This window comes from Ailuropoda melanoleuca, chromosome 6 (genome assembly GCF_002007445.2).
Source record: "Ailuropoda melanoleuca isolate Jingjing chromosome 6, ASM200744v2, whole genome shotgun sequence".
NCBI classification, from domain to species: Eukaryota; Metazoa; Chordata; class Mammalia; order Carnivora; family Ursidae; genus Ailuropoda; species Ailuropoda melanoleuca.
In genome coordinates this window covers 35,386,378-35,407,541 of record NC_048223.1, presented here as the reverse complement: position 1 = coordinate 35,407,541, position 21,164 = coordinate 35,386,378, and the positions used below count along the sequence as shown (strand labels likewise).

General features: G+C 44.8%; 1 protein-coding gene across 5 annotated transcripts in view; it reads left to right on the top strand.

Moving 5' to 3' along the window:
* Positions 1-21,164, top strand: part of MYRIP (myosin VIIA and Rab interacting protein) — a 361,216-nt gene that overhangs the window by 254,810 nt on the left and 85,242 nt on the right. For 4 of the 5 annotated variants that reach the window (XM_019807381.2, XM_019807380.2, XM_019807379.2 and 1 more), the window contains exons 4-5: positions 12,403-12,539; positions 18,821-18,901. In XM_019807381.2, the coding sequence (XP_019662940.1) occupies positions 12,403-12,539; positions 18,821-18,901 (218 nt within the window). Of the gene's footprint in view, positions 1-12,296; positions 12,318-12,402; positions 12,540-18,820; positions 18,902-21,164 lie in introns of those variants that run through there. The other variant, XM_019807382.2, reaches the window with a different exon arrangement.

Below are 21,164 nucleotides of genomic sequence, written 5' to 3'. Positions count from 1 at the left end.
TGGTTGGAATTTAACTGCAAAAGAGAACTTGACCCCAAGTGGGTGCCCAGTTGCCATCCAAGAGGTTCCCAAACAAATGTACTTCCCTCCCCCTTCATTTTGCAAACTGAGTAGATTAGGCCTTATGGCTATGGACAAAGAGGCACTTTGCTTTGACTACAGCTGACTTTCCTAGCCTTTTTCCATGCCTACCTGTGGCTCCGAGAACTTGAAGCTGTCATACTTTAAAACCTCCGGAGCTGGACTGTTTCAGTGGCTGAACAATTCCCCAGAATTCTGACAGCTATGAGAGTGAAAACTGTAGGAATACAGTTAGGTATCTTCCTGCACCAGGGCCCCTAGTAGACCAGGCAGAGGCCCTGGGTTCCCTCTGGGTTTTGACCTTACAGTGAATCTGACAGGAGGCAGACCTCTTCAAGAAGCCCAACCCTGGGTGAATGAGGTCGCTGTCTAGCCCATCCTTCTGGCTTGAACATTGGCCACCCAGAGGGTTGTCCCACCATAGGCTTTCCCCAGGGATGGTGCAGACTCTTTACCTGATCCCATGCTCCACTGGGGCTACGCACAGAGTTGGGCGTGGTGTCCAATGGCTGAGCCCACAAGGTCACACAGCATGTGCTGCTGTTCCAGCCTGGACTTGGATGCGTTCCCCCATCCAGTCCAACCCTCCTTCCCTGGAGTCTTGTGGCACATTTGTATTTCTTTGAGCTAACAGACTGCCATGGAGATATTCATGTTGGCTAATGGACCATTTGTTCATGGTCCCTGAGGGACTGATGGTGTGGGCCAGAGGTCATTGAGGAGCCCCACACAGTATTCTGTGCTGGGGAGAATGCAGAGCCTGCACTGGGTGGTGCCTCCAGCAATGGAAGTGGAGAAGAAGGTAGAGGGCATGAAAAACTGCAGTGCAGGGCAGGAAGGAGTTTTAAGGAAATTTATGTCTGTTGAGTCAACCATAAAAACAAGAATTCATCCACCCGCAGATTAAGAACCCTCCTGTGAAGCCAGGAAAGATAAAAGCTTAAGAGTTGGTTATGTTTTGGGTTTACAAAGAAAGAAAGAAAGAAAGAAAGAAAGAAAGAAAGAAAGAAAGAAAGAAAGAAAGAAAGAAAGAAAAGGAAAGAAAAATCTCAAGGAATATAATCTTGTTGTCTTCACAGAGATCATGAGATCATCCTAGGAGACACAGTATAATAGTTCAAACTGTGAAGAATGTCTGCCGAAGCTTCTTCTCTTAATGGACACTTAACCTAGCAGTGAGGACAGATCCCAAAATAATTAAGTGCTCCAATACAGTTTTATGCGTAGAGAAGAGAGGAGGAGGTTGGATGAGGTTTTATTAAGAATGAGAACAATAGATGGAAAGTATGTGTGCTTTGGATTCTGTTGTGTTTTCTTGTGTTTATACTGTGGACTATTCAGACATACCTAAAAGTTCCCGGCATGGGATAAAGACACCTGTGGACCAATCACGTTCGTCCTGATTTGACAACTCTCACAGACCCACCGTAACAGACTTTTGTGGAGATGAAACAGTACTGTTTCTGTTGAAGCTCCACTCTGAGCTCCTGTCTGACTCCAAACCCTTCTCCCTGAAACTGGGTGCATTGTTCCCATGAAGGTTATTCAGTTTTGCAACTTACACACGACTCTCTCTCTCCTCTCTCTCCCTCCGTGTGTGTGTGTGTGTGTGTGTGTGTGTGTGTGTGTGTGTATAGTCACTTTATGTGAAGTTTCCAATTTACATTAATGGTATCCTGCTGCACATAGGGCTCTGAAATTTGTTTTTTAGGTTAAACATGTTGATAAGGGTAGATCTCATTTATTCATTTAACATCAGTGTGTAATCTTTTGTCAAACGAATAAATCACAGTTCACGTAACCGTTCTCTCATTGACAGACTCCTCACTTTTTCACTTTCCACTGGACAGTTACCTCTTTTTTATTGTTGTTGCTTAGACATTGGAAGCAAGCTCATACCCCAGGGCCTTTGCTCTTCCTGTTTCCTCCACCTAGAATGCTCTTGTCCCAGATTCCACATGGCTCACTCCTTCTCCTCTTTCTTGTCTCTGCTCAAAAGACACCTTATCAGAGAGGCCTCCCCTGACCAACCTACATAAAATAACCCTCCTTCCCCACCCAGTCACTTTCTCTCTCCTTATCTTTAGGCATCTTCTTGTTGTCCTGACAGGTGTATGAGCTCTTGGAGGACAAGTCTGGGCATACATCTATGCCATATGCTTATTTACATTGTCTAAGCAGTTTGTCAATCTCAGTCTTGTTTTCTGTCTCATCATTTCTGCCTCCGTCATCATTTCTGCCTAATAGCTCTTATTACAACAAGGGAGCAAAGAAGGAAGGGAGGACAGGGGTGCCAGAGGGAAGACTTATCAGAATCTCCAAGAGGAGGTGCCTCTGGGGGAAACCCTCCTGCCAAGAGATGGTGCCATTGCCCCCATCAGTGCACATGCCCCACACTGGGAATCACTTGTGTGCAGCATTTAGTGAGGACAGATGTGTGGAGGCCATACACGAAAGATGTGTGCACTCACATTCAGACTCAGCTGGCATCCCTAGTGGGTACCAAAGATTTGGCCTTTCTCTGGACACCATGGGGCTGAGTTATTTAATTCTTCCTCCAGCCTTATGAAGCTATTGTTATTGTTATTGTTGCATTTTACAGGGGAGGAAGTAGTTCCAAGCACCAAAAGTAGTCAATTATTTTTTTTTCTTTTTTTTTTCCTTTTTTTTTAATTTCAAAAACTACCAGTTCTTTATTGGTGAAAATATGAATCCAGATGGCATGGTTACTTTGCTGGACTACTGTGAGGACAGTGTGACTCCATATATGATTTTCTTTAAGGATAGTTTAGAAATGCAAAATTGTTAACGAATTTGGCTATATCACCTGTTTTTAATAATAATTTTTTATTATGTTATGTTATGTTATGTTAGTCACCATACAGTACATCCCTGGTTTTTTATGTAAAGTTCCATGATTCATTATTTGCGTATAACACCCAGGGCACCATGCAATACGTGCCCTCCTTAATACCCATCACCGGCCTATCCCAATCCCCCACCCCCCTCCCCTCTTGAAGCCCTCAGTTTGTTTCCCAGAGTCCATAGTCTGTCATGGTTCATTCCCCCTTCTGTTTACCACCCCCTTCATTCTTCAATTCTAACTATGTTGTATTGTGAATTTTGAAGGTTTGCTGTTGCCTTTTTAAAATCTTTAGTTTTTAAAGAAATTTTCGTACTGAAGTTGGTGAAACTACAGAGAGCTTAGAATTATTGTGTGAACATTCTTCGGGATAACTTGGGATTGTTTAGAAAATAAGGCAGGGAAGTCAAGCAGCTATCCCTCTGGACAGTTCCGAACTGGGAAGCTCTTGGCAAGTCTTGTCGCCGGGAGGGTGGCGCCCGCCCGTTCCTAAGCCACCTCTCCTCCATGTGTACTGCAGCGGAAAGACAGCAGTTTGGGCATCGTTAGAGAAGACTCCTGAGACATAAAGCCAGTTGGTTCCCATTCCTCACACATCTGTGGAAATAATCCAGAACCCAAAGCCTGTGTACAGCGATTCCTGAGATGCCTTGGGCTTGGCTTTGGATCCCATCTCATGACGCACCTGCCACTCCTTGAAGACATTAGTCTGGCAGCACTGAGGGGTGGTGGCCTCATCTGTTGGTCACTGCCTACATAGCTAGCACGGTGCCTGCCACATAGGGCACTCAATAAATAGTGAGGGAATGAAAGTATGAATGAGTGGGCGAATGAAGGAATCTACATGCACGTGCAGGATTCCACTCTGCCTTCCACTCCAGCAAGATGCGGACACAAGGTTCCTTCCTTGCCATCCACACTTTCCTTAAGTCATGTCTGTTCAGGTGGGGGCTGGAGACCTCAGGGTGGGCCGGGGACCCCAAAAGTGCACTGACCCAGGCCGCACTGGTGCTGGCATCCTCACAGCCCTCTCCCCACACCTCTGCCCCACAAACCACATGCATCCTGTGAGTTTCCTCTGAGCCATACATTTTAAAATAAGTGAGATAAAAACACTAATAACAAATGAAGGTCATCACAACTGAGCCTTCCCTGGGGCTTCCAGAAAAGCTCTCCACATTAACTCTAAGTCAAAACATAGTCTAAAATATATCACTTTTTAAAGGAAAAGCTTTCTGCTCTCCAAATCAGGCTGTGGCTTTGCCAGTCATTCTCCAAGGATTCAGTCCAGCCTTCTACCTCCCAGCAGCCCAGGGCAGGGCTCTGGTTCCACTCCAAAACTTGAGCAAGCTGAGACTTTCCATTGTAGAGGTCATTAAAGTGCTTCTGAATGCCAAGAGTTTTGGTATAACCAGGGAGCAGAGAGCTCGTCCTATCATATACTTGAAGTATGAGAACTCTTGGTTGCAAATAATAGACACCCAATTCAAAAAGGTTTAAAAGAGGGAATGTATTGGTTAATGTAATAGACAAGTCCAGGGGTTGACCGTGGCTTGAGTAGATCCAAGTATTCAAAGTATAGCAGCGGGATCCTGTCCCTTTCCACTCTCAGATCTGCTTTTGTCCAGAATACCACAAATATCCCCCACGTGATGGCAGGATGGCCCTACCAGCTCCAGGCTTTTATTTTGCCATGGAGTCAGCCCAGCAGAAGGGCAAGACCTCCTTCCAAGAACAACAGTAAAAACCTCCATCTTGACCTTGATTGGCAGGTCTGTGTCATGTGACTAGTCACATGCTGACAGGAGAGTGGAGCCAGCTTTTCCAGAACAACATACTCTCTGTTGGGAGGGAAGGGTGAGTGTTCCAAAAGGAAAAGAAATGTCATTTTGTCAAAAGAATGAGGGGCACAGTCACGACTGTCCCCGACCAGTACCATGTGGACCCTCAGCTGTAGAGCTGAGCCACCTGCCCGTCCTTCCTGTTGGTCAGTGGCTCAGAGAGCAGGGCAGCATGCAGGGGATGCAGCCTGAAGAACGTTGCATTTCTTCTGTGCTTTTAAAGCTATCAAATAAATCATATGCACAGATGTTATGATTTCCAAGGACAAAGTCTTCTGCATTTTTTTTCTCTTCTGCTATATTGTTTTATATTCTGAAAATAGCTTTATGGGTTTTTGATAAAAATGACAGATGCTAAAAAAAAAGACATATTCTTTGTAGTAAATTAAAATGCTACAGGAGAATACACTGAAGAGAGCCAGTCTTTCTTCCCATTGAGCCCATGGGGAAACATTCATGATCATGGACTGGAAGAACAGACATTATTAAAATTGGCTATACTACCCAAAGCAATCTACACATTTAATTCAATCCCTATCAAAATACCACCAGCATTTTTCACAGAACTAGAACAAAGAATCCTAAAATTTATATAGAACCACAAAAGACCCCAAATAGCCAAAAGAATCCTGATTTTTTTGTTGTTGTTGTTACAAAGCAAAGCTGGAGGCATCACAATTCCAGACTTTAAGCTATATTACAAAACTGTAATCATCAAGACAATATGGTACTGGCACAAAAATAGGAACACAGATCAATGGAACAAAATAGAGAACCCAGAAATGGGCCCTTAACTCTATGGTCAACTACCTTTGACAAAGCAGGAAAGAATATCCAATAGAAAAAAAGCATCTTCAATAAACGGTATCAGGAAAACTGGACAGCAACATGCAGAAGAATGAAACTGGACCACTTTCTTATACCATACACAAAAATAAATTCAAAATGGCTGAAAGACCTACATGTGAGACAGGAAACCATGAAAATCCTAGAGGAGAACACAGGCAGCAACCTCTGTGACCTCGGCCACAGCAGCTTCTTACTAGACATGTCGCTGTAGGCAAGGGGGAAACAGATGAACTCTTGGGACTTCATCAAGATAAAAAGCTTCTGCACATCAAAAGAAATAATTAACAAACTAAAAGGCAGCCTGTTGAATGGGAGAAGATATTTATAAATGACATATCTGATAAAGGGTTAGTATCCAAAATCTATAAAGAACTTATCAAACTCAACACCCCTAAAACAAATAATCCAGTTAAGAAATGGACAGAAGACATTAATAGACACTTTTCCAAAGAAGACATCCAGATGGCCAACAGACACATGAAAAGATGCTCAACGTCACTCATCATCAGGGAAATACAAATCAAAACCATGATGAGATACCTCCTCACATGTCAGAGTGACTAAAATTAACAATACAGGAAACAACAGATGTTGGCAAGGATATGGAGAAAGGGGAGCCCTCTTACACTATTGGGAATGCAAGCTGGTACAGCCACTCTGGAGAACAGTATGGAGGTTCCTCAAAAAGTTAAAAATAGAACTACCCTACCATCCAGAAATTGCACTATTAGGTATTTATTCAAAGGATACAAAAATATAGGTTCAAAAGGGTAAATGCACCCTGATGTTTATAGCAGCCTTATCAGCCATAGCCAAACTATGGAGCGAGCCCAAGTGTCCATCAACTGATGAATGAATAAAGAAGATGTGATATATAGATATATATGTGTGTGTCTGTATGTATACACACACACACACATACCTATAGATACACACATCCATCTACAGTGGAATATTACACAGCCATCAAAAAAGAATGAAATCTTGCCATTTGCAACGATGTGGATGGAACTAGAGGGTATTATGCTAAGTGAAATAAGTCAGTCAGAAAAAGACAAACACCCATATGATCTCACTCATATGTGGAATTTAGAAAACAAAACAAATGAACATATGGGAAGGGGGGGAAGAGAGAGAAAGGAAGGCAAACCACAGAGACTCTTAACAATAGAGAACAAACAGGGCTGATGGAGAGAGGTGGGTGGGGGATGGGCTAGTTGGATGATCGGTATCAAGGTGAGCCTCTTGTGATGAGCCCTGGGTGTTGTATGTAATTGATGGATCACTGAATTCTACTCCCGAAACCAATATTACACTGTATGTTAACTACCTAGAATTTAAATAAAAATGTGGAGAAAAAAATAATAAAATAGCTACAACCCATTCCAAAAAAATCATTAATTAATACACCAATATATTAACTTATAAGTAACCATATACAGTTATATATAATTACACATCAGGTGCAGAGAAGTACTCTAGAAAAATGGAGAGAGGAAATGAGAGTGATAGAAGAAGTGTTGGTGTGGTCATGGTATTCAATTTTTTTTAAAGAGTATTTACTTTAGAGAGAGAGTGAGAGCATGCATGTGCGCACAAGTGGGGTGGGGGGAGGAGCAGAGGGAGAGGACGAGAGAGAATCTCAAGCAGACTCCTCACTGAGCATGAAGCCCCATCTCAGGACTCTGAGGTCATGACCTGAGCAGAAACCAAAAGTCAGCCAATTTATCGACGGAGCCCCTCAGGCACCCCTGGTCATGGTATTCTAGCATGGGGGTCAGGCAAGGCCTCCTAAGGGTGTGACATTTTGCAGAGACTTGAGCGAAGTGACAGACTAAGCTATGAAGCCATCTGCAAGATCAAAGCCTTTGTGAGCCCATGTGTGTTAAAAGACAGTGTGTGTGTTACTTGTACTGGAAGTCCCTCGCGTGTGCTCAAGAACAAACCCGTCCACAACTTCTCTTCAGCGAAGCCACGAACCTTTTAGGAGGCATGCCCCTCCACCGCCACCATCACTGCTTCCTGTTCACTCTTACTGGCTGCGCTGACTGACCCACAGCCCTTGTCTGCTGAACTGCTTTATTGGAAGAGGGAGGGCATCCCCCCTTGTGTAAAACTTGGTCTTTCAGAGCAGCGCTGGCCCTGGGGCTCCTTCTGCACCAATAGTGTTGAGATCAACACTGTCTTCCCTGTGTGTGTATGCATGTACGTGTGCACACTTGTACATACACACACACACCGCCAGTTCTGGACTCCTCCCAATCTGCATAGGCTGACTAGGTCCTCCGGGATCCCCTTACCAAGAACCTGAAGAGCACCATCTTAGTCCATCCCTGCTATAATAAAATACCACACACTGGTGCTTATGAACAACAGAAACTTATTTCTCACTATCCTGGAGGCTGGGAAGTCTGAGATCAAGGCACCAGCAGACTCAGTGTCTGGCGAGGAGCTGCTTCCTACTTCATAGACGGCCATCTTCTCACTGTGTCCTCACATGGTAGAAGGGCTGACGGAGTGCTTTAGAGTCTCTTTTGTAAGGACACTATCCCATTCATGAGGGCCTCCCCTCCCAAAGCCCCCACCACCAAATAACATCGCATTGGGGATTAGGTTTCAACATGACTTTTGTGGGAACACAAACATTCAGTCCATTGCAAACATTCTTCAGATGTCAAGAACTTTTGGGTGATTTTTTAAATCTTCTTTTGTTTTTATTTTAGTGCTTTTTACATTGATGCATAATGCCTGGTTTAAAACCTCAAACAATATAAAATGATATTCAACTTAAAGAGTTGGGGTGCCTGGGTGACTCAGTCAGTTAAGAGCCAATTCTTGATTTCGGCTCAGATCATGATCTCAGGGTCCAGGGATCAAGCCCCACATCAGTCTCCATGCTAAGCAGGGAATCTGCTTCTCCCTCTATTCCTCCCCCAACTCATGTGTGCATGCTCTCTCTCTCTCTCTCTCTCTCAAATAAAACAAAATAAATCTTAAACAAAAACAAAAACATAGTCTCATGTCCCCATCTGCATGCCAAGTCCCAATGCCCCAAGCGATCACCTGTAGACATTTCCTGGGGTTACTACTATAATTCTAACTAACATGTTTATCTTTACCATTTCTTGATTTGTCAACTTTAGACCCTCATAAATAGCCTACTTTCTTCCTACCTCTTTCCCCTCCCCGCAAAGTTTTATTAAAACCTGGTACCTCTCTCACTTTAAATAATGCATTTAAACCACTACTCTTGTCCATTTTAGAAGCCTGTCTGGACTCCATTGTGTAAGATGAGGAGGTTAGCACTTGTGAACTGTCTCTGCTGTTCCTTCCTCTCTCTGCATCCAGGTTTCTGCCAGGCTAGCTGTTGATTTGGTTTTGCTTTCAGCAAAAAGTGCAGATTCTTGACAGTGAGGACCTTTCATGCTTTGTCTGTAAATAGGGTGTGAAAAGTAAACGGCATTTTAATTTCATATATAAAATTATAATATATGTATTATATATATTATATAATATATATCATTTACTGTAGACCAGAGTCTTGCAGTGAAGTCCACAGAGAGAAGGAAGTGTAACCCTTGGCCATGAACCTGGGCCACTTGAAGAGTGGGCCATTCACCTTTCCTCTGCTTCATTAGTTGACAAGAACTTAACAGCTTTTAGTTTGCTTCCTTTTTGGACCCTCCCTTTCTAGAGCTATTTTTTAGTTGTGTTTTTGTATTTCCTGGGGCTTCTAAATATCTTTTCTTACTCTTACTGACAAAAGAGGGGTGTGGCTCCTTCTACACTGTCTCTCTTCATTCGTTTACCTTCTTAATCCTGTGCTCATTGAATGGCCTGTGTGCACCCCTACCCCATCCCTTTCAGACCTGCTGTGCAGGTGGCACCTGGGACTTCTGTCTGTCGCACCCCTGGACTAACTCCCTCTTGCCAGAGTCTCATGATTTCCTCTTTCTTGGCTGGCTTTTTGGCTCCCGTAGAATATACCTTAAAATTTTTTCTTCTCAGAAAGCACATCAACTTTCTGAGACCTTACATATCTGAAAGTATCTTTATTTGGCCCTTAACTAATGATAGTTTGGCTGCATAGAATTCTGAGATCATCCCATTTCTTCTCTGAGCTTAGAAAACCCATGTTCCACTGTCTTCTAGCATTTGGTGTTGCCGATTTAAATGTTTAATGTCATTATTATTTTTGTTCATTTGCAAAAAATACCCTTTTTTCCTGCCTGGAAGCCTCATCTTGGAGGGTCTGAATCTTCATGAAGTTGTATCTAGGTGGGTTTGTCTTCTGTACTTTTTGTTGTAATTAATTTATTCTGCTTTGCCACTGGTAGACTCTTTTAACCCTAAAAACGTTTGCCTTTCTTAGCTTGGGGCCATTTTCTTCTGTTATGTGATTTTTTTTTTTTCTTTCCTCTTCCCCCTTCCTGGAATCCTGTTAGATGCTGAGCCCATTAAATTGATCCTTATGTCCCTCTCTCTGAGATGTCCCATCTTTTTGACTTCTTCCCCTGTATTCTGGAAAATTTATATTGATTTTAACTTTTAGACCTCCTATTGCATTTCTTTCACCAATCGTATGTTCTATGTCCCAGAAACTATTGTCTTCTGATTACTTCCTTTTCACATTACCTAGTCTTATTGTGTGAATGGGATGCAATATCTTTTCAAATCCCTGTTATTTATTAGAATTTTTAAGTTATTTTCATTACCCTAGATTACCTTCATTTGCCTTTTTGAAAGTTTGTTCTTATTTTATCTGGGTCCTTGTTTCCCATGCCATTGGATTGTTTCAAATATCTAGTGATCCCCTAGTTGTCTAATTCATATTTTTAACAAAGGACTTCACTGATTAATAAAGGTGACTAACATGGGTAGGTTAGAATTCCCAGGAGACCTCTCCTATGAAAACAGGGTGGGTGTGCTGACTGAAAACTCCAAGTTTACTAGCCAGGCAGGCACCTGGCAGGCCTGGCTCTAGGGTAGATGAATAGGATCTGGTGGGCAGGTGTATGGGGGCTCCCCCAGGGCTGCAGAAGGAGGGTTTCACTGCAGGTGTAATCCCTATATTCAAGTCCTGTTCTTCTGCAAGTAGGTTGTTCAATTTTATTAGAGGACTGTTTTCTGTTTTTGGCCTAAGGACAAAGCATCCTTGGGCCAGGTGTCCACTTGATTGGGAATTGGGATAGGGACCAAGAGGCCTCCCTGTTGCCTACACAACCATTAAATCAGCATTCTGAATTCTGTCTCTCATAACCAGTCCTTCTCTTGGCACCAGCCAGCTCTAAATTGGCCCTCTCGGCCTGAGAGGCCCAACTCCAGTGCCTGTGGAGGACAGCATTCTCTCTGATCTTTATGCTGTCACCCAATTCCAATTTTCTAGAAATATGTCAAAATCTCCAGTTCTTTTCTCACCCCCATTCTCCATTTGTGTAAACTTTTCCCTTTGGGTTGGCTATCTTCTCACATTTCACAGGAATCTGGGGAGGGAGAGGCCTTTATATTCATTTTACTTTTCTGAATTCTCCAAAATGAGTATGTGTGATTATATTCACAATAAAAGTAACAACAAAAACTCTTCTTAAAATGGAAGGGATTTAGAAATATCTGGCCAAAAAGAGAAGCATCCTGGCAGTATTCTGTATTGACCATTCCAGCACTGAGCAAGAAACTGCTTTCCCTCTGGGCTTCCAGCTGAAAGAATAAGTCTGGAGAATCTTGTCCTAGAGCCTCTGTCTCTCTTGTGATTTATACACTTCCAAGCTGAATTAGAGGTGCTGTTAATGTAGGAGTATCAAATACAGAGCCTGCTATTAAGCAGGTGTATCAGTTAGTGGCTTCCAATGGCAGGCCTTCATCCCCTTGCTCTTTGGATGGACTCAGGTGCAAGCTTCTTCTGCTGGTCTTACTTAGGGCCACTCATGCATCCCCAGTCAATTGGCAGGTGATGTGTTTGTTTGTTTAAAGAGAGACTGTCTTTAATAACAGCAAAAGTTTGGAAGAGGGGAGGAACGGGGCAAAGGGCTCTCAAATAAACCATTGGAAAAGTGTGTTTCTGCACATGGTAATTGTGTCCGCACCAGCCCCAGAAGCCCTGAGACTCTGTTGCTGGAACTGGAAGCTGTTGCTTCCCTGCCAGTCTCCTGGGCTGAGTGCTCACTGCCATCAGGGATGGGACTGGCACTGTGACTCCGGCTGTGGCTGCGGCACCACTGGCCACCCCCATCTCTCCATTGCCTGAATCGTTGTCATTGCCACAGGCTGGCCTGTGTCCTCAGCACCATAGTCAGTGTCATGTTCTGAACCTGCATGCCTTCTGAATATCTTTTTGTCCGGGTGGCCTGGGCCTCATCCTCATTGCTGTCATCCTGGCTGCTACCGCCTTTGTCACTCACCTCGTCCCTGTCACCTCTTTCCTTGCTCACCTGTCTGGGGTTGGCTGGTTACTGGCTGAGGTGAAACGGGTGCTTGGGCCAAGTGTCTCTTGGCACTCCAGAGGCCAGCATGGGCTTGACCACATGGCGACAGGGTGCAGGACTTCTAGGAGCAGCAAGAGAGGGAACTGCAAGGCTCAAGACTCACATGGCATCATGCCCACCAGCCTCCGAGCAAGTCACACACCAGCCCGGATTGAAGAAGTCAAGAAAGATGCTTCACATCGTGATGGAAGGAGCTACAAAGTATGGTGGCAACTTTTGCCCTCCACCATTTAATAATTCCAGTTTTTATTTCTAATCTTGCTTTCTAATTCTGTGTTTTCCTCAGGCTTCTGAGGACCCAGTCTCTGGAATGGTTCTACAGTAACGTGAAGAGCCGCTTCAAACGCTTTGGCAGTGCCAAGGTCTTGAAGAACCTGTACAGGAAACACCGGTTGGAGAGTGGGGCATGCTTCGATATTCTGGGTACGCTGGTGGCCTGCTGCTCTGGGAGTCTTTGCGGGGCTGGGGGGATAGAAGAAGGCCTGGCTGGGAGGTCCCGGACACTGGGCACCCTCAACTGGGACAGAGAAAGTTGCTTAAATACCTGGCTCCAATGAGGAGCAGAAATAGGAGGGCAAATACCAAAGATTCTGTTAAGTTTGAGTCATCCATTTCCAACATTCCCACTGGGCTGTTGGGTGCATTAAGAAGACCAAAGTATTTCTGCAAATTGTGGACATTTTAATTGTAGACCCCTAGAAATCAAAGATTCTTGATCATCTCCCCCTTACTGATCAAAACATTGGAAAGTCCTCTGTTTGACCACGTAGACTAGGCCTACCCTCAGAGGGTATGCACTCCACCCCCCTTCCCTCCTATTCCCATCCTCTACTCACACCAGGCCCAGAACTTGATGTAATGGGAGAGTCGTCCAAGTATGGGCTTCTCTCCCAAGAACCTGGAGGATGACTTCTGCCTTCTCTGTTTTTATACACTTAAGACAACCAATGTAATTAGAACGAGAGATTATCTTCTTTAGTTCTATTAGACCAGCCAGTAGAAAGAAATCATTGTCAGAATATGAATAGCCTTTCCTCTAAAAAAAGGCTGGTGGGGTTTTTTTCTGTGTAAAGGCAGACTTTTTTTCGTCTCTTTGCTGACACAGGTAAATGCTTTTTATCTACGAGAAAGAGGGAAGGAAAAAAGATCTCATCCGTCTCATTTGGAGCTCTTTCACTGTCATTATCTTACATTGTTGTATTCTCAATAAAGTCTTTGGCTGTGTCTTATCTAAAAATATGCCAGCCACCGAGACGGGGGGAAACAGGATGGGGAAACATTAAACGCAGAGAATCATTAGGGCCTTTTGTGGTGGTTGTTAGACTCTATCTTTCAAACTATTCAGGAAGCCTAAGCTAAGAGAGCAGTGCTGAAGGTTTCCACAGATTATTTTTATCTTCTCTTTGCTGATTTCTCTAAAAACTTTTTTTCTTCAGGAATGAAGGCAAAAAAAAAAAAAAAAAAGGAAAGAAAGAAAGAATAAAAGTAATCCTGTTAACAGTTTTTCAACCCAAAGAGATATCTCAAGAAAGTTCCAGAATATTTTTGGCTCACTTGCTTCCATCCCATCCTTTCTTTCCTCTCGCTTACAGCCCCAGGTTTGCTTCGTGTACCCCCTTACGTGTCACCAAATTTGAGACCTCATAGATGTTCTGTGCTGCCTCATGCAAGATGAGGGGAAAAGCAAACACATGAAGAATCCTACAGAACAGAGCACAACTCCGATCTCTTCCCTGTTTCCCTCAGGCCCCACAAGTGGATGAGGCAGACGGGAGCCCCACGCGGGCCAGCTCAGGGCTTTGAAATATTCCAGTGTCATCTTCTGAGGAAATCCCTTTACTGGGACTAACTGCCCTGCTAGAAGCAGATGTGGGTCCTGGGAGCTCTGTTATTCAGCGTTTCTCTATCCAGGCCTCAGTAGGGCACTTACCACGGGGCCTTCAGGGGACAGTGTAGAAACCCGCTCCTGCGTGGCCCTGTGAGCAAGAGCTTCATCCCCTCTGCGTTCCCAAAGCGGGGCTCAACCCCTGGCATGGCTCACGTCCTCCCTAGGACACTAGTTTGATCTTAGAAGCATTCTGTGGGGACCAAGACCCTTCACGGAAGTATTAGAATCAATTGCTTTAATATGGTTAGTATCCATTTAAACTAAGATTTCGTTTTGATAAAAGTGAAGACAAGCGGACAGGAAAGAGTTTGTGAGGTGATATTCAAACCTGTTAAGCCATGGTCATAAAACAATGAGATTTATTCTTTTTTTTTTTTTTTAAGATTTTATTTATTTATCTGACAGAGATAGAGACAGCCAGCGAGAGAGGGAACACAAGCAGGGGGAGTGGGAGAGGAAGAAGCAGGTTCACAGCAGAGGAGCCTGATGTGGGGCTCGATCCCAGAACGCCAGGATCATGCCCTGAGCCTAGAAAATTTAGTTACATCACAAGTAGGGGCACATCCCCCAAGGCACAAGTGGCCTCCTGGTTATGTCACATGACTGGGGAGCCCTCAGCATTAGCTCCCACCAGTCACCCAACACCCTTGCGTCATTGTCACCTGCCGTCCTCAATCCTGACTATACATCAGAATCACCTAGGGATCTTGATTTTTTTTTTAATAATTTAACTCCAGTGATATATAGAAATTCTATTTCTATTTAGCTCTACTCCATTCTTCCCTTTTTTTTATTTAAACAAGTTGCCATATACTTTGCATTTTTTTATTTAAATTCAATTAATTAACATAAAATGTGTTATTTGTTTCAGGTCTGTGATTCATTAGTCTTATATAATACCCAGTGCTCATTACAACACATACCCTCCCCAATGTCCACCACCCAGTTACCCCATCCCTCCACCACCTCCCCTCCAGCAACCCTCAGTTGGTTTCCTATGATTAAGAGTCTCTTATGGTTTGTCTCCCTCTATGGTTTTGTCTTGTTTCATTTTTTCCTCTCTTCCCGTATGATCCTCTGCCTTGTTTCTTAAATTTCACATATGAATGAGATCATATGATAATTGTCTTTCTCTGATTGACTTATTTCACTTAGCATAATACCCTCTAGTTCCATCCACATCATTGCAAAACACCGAGGGGGCTCTAAAAAAACCCCAGTGCCCAGGATCACCTGCCACGCTCAGCCACTTACTTCTGAATCTGTGCAGGTGGGCCCAGGACAGGTATTTCTGTGGGTTATTTTAAGGCACCACCAAGATGGAGAACCCCAGCTAGCACTTGACCATAATTGATGCGGTAGCATTCTGAATAAGATGGCTCCACCTTGAGCTCTAAGGGTACTTGTTTGCAGAATTGTGATTGTCAGAACATAAGATGTAACAGCTACAGTGTGCAAGGCACGTGCTCTGCTCCCAAACGCTTGGAGTAGAACTCCTTGTACTACGAAACATCTTCACTGCCCGGACCAGCATAGTTTGCCTTAACACACTCCGTCCATTGAAAATTCGTTGAGTTCACAGAATCTTTTGGGCCAGCCATCACGTGCACGCCCTGCACCGCCATCTGTCCTGGCCCTCCCAAGCGGGGCTTCCTCCTCCTACAGCCCATATCAGAAGACTAGGATAGGCCAGGCCAGAAAGGAGACCCTTAGTTCCATCAGGTAAATCTAAGATGTATTCATTACTTCAATAAATATTCAGTAAGCATTTATTGAACACCTACTATGTGTGCACCTGGTTTAAGAGTGACAAGACAGGCAAGACCCTGCCATCCAAGAGCCAATATTCCAGTGGAGAAGTCCAATAAATAAGTAAATTTTTAAAAAATAAAGTGTCCAATGGTAACTTGTGCTCACATAGATTCGGCATGACATTTTTTTTTTAAAGATTTTATTTATTTATTTGACAGAGATAGAGACAGCCAGCGAGAGAGGGAACACAAGCAGGGGGAGTGGGAGAGGAAGAAGCAGGCTCATAGCAGAGGAGCCTGATGTGGGGCTCAATCCCATAACGCCGGGATCACGCCCTGAGCTGAAGGCAGACGCTTAACCGCTGTGCCACCCAGGCGCCCCTCGGCATGACATTTTTAACAGTGACCCTGGAAAGAAGCACTACATGAAAAGATAGAAGTGGTCATTTTTAATATACTTAATCTCCAGGCAGTTGGATAAATAACATATGCTTTCATTTAGTATTAAATAAATAAAATAGGAGAAATAAACCCTGTTTTTATTCATGAACACTGTATATCTATTTTTGATCTGATTCCTGAAAAGGTCTGTTACATCTTTCATCTGGGATTTGACTGACGAACGTGGTCTTTTGAAAATGCTGAGCCATGTGACATCAGAGGTTCCTCCAACTCATCAAAGACATGACGATGTCATCTGACTGCTGTGTCAGTGCTTTCCAGAACAGTCAATTCCCAAATGGCACTGAAGCTCCCACCTGTGATCAAGGGAAACAGGGAAAAGTGCTGTCCCGGAAGATTTAAAATCATGCAGAACCAGAGCTTGTCCTCTGGGCAGCTCAGTCTCCAGTGATATTTCCAGGTCTTCTCTCTCCTCATACTCCCCTTCCACCCTCCCCCATTCTCTCATCAGAGAACCTGACCTCCTCCTTCACAGGGCAGACAGTATGCACCCCTGCACTGGATCCTATCACCTTCCAGGATGGTCTCAAGGTCACACATCCCTTCTTTCTTGCTGAGCCAGCCTCTCTTTTAACTGGTTCCTTCCTATTGATTGGTAAACATGCCCGAGTCTCTCTGCTTCCTAAACCATTCTGGGCCTGCACATTCCCCCACTTCCTGCCCCGCTTTGGTGCTCTTCCCAGTCGGTGGCAGGCACACTCCAGGGAGCACACTGCGCTCAGAGCTTCCACTTCCTGCCCTTCCTCACTCCCCTCACCGGGCTGTTCTCCCCACAGCAGCCAGAGTGCACTTTTGGAAGCACAAATCCAACCAGATCCCCTCCATGGAAGCTTTACTGGCTTTACGTGGCTGTTGGAATAAAGATCAAAACATGATCTGGTCACCATGACCTGCGTGGTCTGGGTCTCCAAGCCCAGCCATACTGCCTCTCATTTAGGTCCTCAGATGCACCTGCCACCCCCACGGCCTGTCCTGTGGAAGCTGTCTGCTCTGCCCCAGAGGCTCTCTCACCTCCCCACACCCCTTTGGCTGGTTACTCACTGTCCCCGCTAGACACGTTCGCTGTACTGTGAAGCACCCAATTAGAGTACTTAATAGCTCTGTAATTTTACATTGATTTGTATAAATCTTTGATTGATGAATTCTTTCCCACTGTATCAAGTTTGTCAGGGCAGTGAGGATTTCTGGCTTTGGTCACCAATATACCCTAACACCCCTCCCAGAGCCAGGCACGTAGTAGGTGCTCATAGACTCTTTGCTGGATGCATGAATGAATGCTGGATGTAGCCACACCAAAGGGAAATATTTGCACTCGGAACTATAGCTTGGGGTCTGCAGAGAGGACTTATCTTAAAGCCTTATATTATAAATGAGGAAACTGAGACTCAGAAAGACAAAGCCACTGACTCAGGGTCACAGAACTAGAAGTGGACCTCAAGCTTTTGGAAGCCTGGTCAAGAAACACAAACACAGAGAATGGTATGTGGTCCGACTGAGTTGCCATGACAGGCTACACACTAATGGCCTATTTCATAAAGATAGCTGTCCACTAAACCTGCCTCAAATACCTACAGCAATTACCCCTGGGGTTCCCACATGGGAGCCCCCATGACAGCCCCTCCGAAGAAGCACACGGTGTATTATATGTATTCAAGTCCTGTTGCTTCGTTTGACAAAGCATTGATGGCATTTGCCCCCTCTTGAGCTAAGGCACATAGACCCATATTTATTTTCTTGGTTCTATCAAGCAGTGTTTTCCATCAACATCCAATTCAGTACATTTTCCTTGAGCCACCTACTGTCTAGGTGTTATCTTGGGTACTGGCAATAAAATCAGTGACTTTAAAGCAATCCATCATCCCCATCTGCAGAGATCTCATGTGATGAATGAACACATGAACACATATAATAAAAACCCCCAACTTGAAAAGGGGCTTTAAAAAGGGCTTAGCCAACTGCTCTTCCCAGCCTGGAATTAAGATTAGGGTTGTGTGTTCGATTCAAAGAAGACCAAAGGAGAGGCAGCAGGCCTTGAAAGATCAAATGCCATCGGTTGACCTTGTCTCACTCTGGGCTTGTTTCACATGAACTCTGTTCTATGGAAGAAAATGGTGACAGTTAAATCAATAGCTAAAGGCGACTGTTTGGGTCAGTGCCATACCCTGCAGCTAAAGACCAAACCCACAGCATCACAAGCTCTTGTTCTTTCTCTCTTTCTAGTAAGGAAGCCAAGTGTCAGAGAGGCTAAGTAACGTGCTCGAGGTCACACAGCTAGTACTTTGTAGGTCCAGGAAGTGATGACCTTACATCTCTCTGGCTTTGATCTATTGTTCTGTCTTTGACTCCACATTGCCTCCAAAGAAGGTATGGGAAGAAAGTTGAGGGAGGCAAGCAATGTTAACACCAGGAATCACTGTGAGAAGAAAAAGGTGACTGATCAAAAGCTGTAGCATTATTGTGGAGCCCATGATTCCCTAAATATCTGCAGAACTGACTTCATCAGAGTGGGCCATGGTGGTCTGCCAGGGCCGTGACCGTGCACCAGTCCTCACTGGGGACCTGTGATAATCCCATTCTCTCTCTCACTCCCTCCCCCCCTTCAGGAGGAAACTTTTTCGAGGCAAACCTGGAGAATGAAGGAAGTATTTCGGGCAGTGATTCAACATTTTATAGACAGTCAGAAGGTAAGTTTGCTTAAGAGTTTGCTGCTAACAGGAGGTTGGAGGAATAGAAAAACACCTCCAGAAACTCAGGGTCTCCCAGTTGCATTGTAACCACTAGACACAACCACTTGTTACTGGGTGGGGGTCTCCAGGGGGTCTTCTTGTCATTGTCACTCGTGTGCGTCCATCATCAGAACTGAGGATATCCAAGGCGTAACCGAGAACAGTGTGTTCGCTACCCAACCCCCGGATACTTCATATCACCTGGTGAGTTCCAGTTCCAACTCCATCTTCCAGAGTTGAAATATAATAATGAATAAACTGGTGTAGTTCATATTAAAATATCCACGTAAAGAATATATCATGTACTGATTCACTTCCTCTTTATACCAATATCATAGTCCCCTTAGAGTAGACATATAAAGCAAAACAAACTTCTGGTTTCAAATAAAACCTTCGCCACCATTTCAACTCCTTCTCCAGAGGGCTGGACCCTGAGAGCCTCCTGAGTCACCTGCTCCTGGGGCCCTACAGCTCCTCTGCACGCCCTCTGCTCTCCCCTTTGGGTGCCTTCCCATGAAGGTCCCATCCTCCTTCATCCTTGCTGCCTAGAACTTCTCCACAGGCTACGATATACTCCTGTGGGCTCTGTGCACCTCCATTCACTGCTGAAGCTGAAATGCCCAGCACTGATTTCAGCCCAGAGTTCTAGACTCAGATTTCGGAAGCTTGATCATCAAGCCCTGTAGATCGTACGGGGACCGTAAGCTCAGCACATTCTAATCAAGCTCCTCAGCCACCAGGTCCACTGGCAAGAGTTCCCTTTCCCTCAACCCTCCCCGCTGCCCACTTCTACCCAGTCACCCAAGTTCCTATCAGCTCCTTCTCCAATTGTGTCCTCCTCTTTCTATTCTGACCCCCATAGCCGGAACGGGTCCTGCCCACTATTCCCCTGTATTAATATTACCTTCAGTGACCATCCGTATCCTCCAGGGTTCTCCAGAGCGGCAGAACCAATAGGACACGTATACACACACGCATACACACACAAAGAGATTTATTTTATCTTGGGGACTTGGCTCCCACAATGGTGGGGCGTGGCAAGCCCAAGTCCATAGGGTAGATCAGCAGGCAGGAGCCTCGGGCAGGAGTCAGTGCTTCAGTCTGGAGACAGGCTTTCTTCTTTGGGAAACCTCAGTTTTGGCTCTTGCTCTCAACTGCGTGGATGAGGCCCACCGGCATTACCTCAAGGGCAATCTCCTTTACTTAAAGTCAGCTATCGTAGATGTTAACCACATCCACAAAATACCTCCACAACAACACCTAGATTCGTGTCAGATTAAATCAGTCGGTAGGACAGCTCAGCCAGGATGATGCATAAAACTGACCATTCCATTGTCTACGGGTCCTCCGAGCTTGGGTCTCTCTGCCTCTGCCTTCTTCCTCCACACCCCTGCCAGTCATTCCCTCTGCCGCAAAAACCTGAGCCTTTACTTTCAGCCAAAACATCTTCACCCTCACCCAGAAGTCATGAATGTAGCATCCAGACCCTCTGGGTTATGGTTCCAGGCTCTTCCTGGGGGACGATCCCCACCACAGGCCCTCCTGCAAGCCTCTTAGCATAAGTGCCTGCTCACCCCATAGCCTGGGAAGCACAGGAGAGCATGGACTTGGCTTGTCCATCAGGGTGTCACTGGGGGCCTCACAGAGCTAGCGAGAACTTGTGAGAAAAATGTGTTGGTTGTTATCTTGAAGAAGAGACGCGGGAGGTACTGTGTCTATCTCCAGGGAGCACTTGGTGTGATGACAGCCTTAATTCTGTAGACTGTACCTGTAGAAACGTTGGGGAAACTGTGTATTCAGTCGGCCACCCTAAGGTGCGCAGAGCCCTGACGCGACTATCATCATAGCCAGCTTGCGAGGGACCCGTCAGCTTGCTGGATTGCTTCGCGCGTCACTGGGTCGGTTTTGGAGATTTTATTATGTTTTCTGGATGCCACTTTCTGTCCACAGTTATGTCTTGAGGAACCTGAGAAGCTTGAATCAAGTTTTTTTTAATTGAGGGATTGATTAATGAGTGAATGGATGTATTTACACTTAGTCTCACTCCACAGAGAATTTGAGGCAGCTTTCAGGAGGTTTGCATGTGTTAAATAATGCATGAGTAAGAGAGTATAAATGGAAATGGGAAGCTGAAATCTGGGCAAAGGAGACATAGGCACGCAGCCCCTGCAGACCTGTGTTCCTGGGCCTGATGTGAATCCGGCCCCTGGGGCAAATGAAG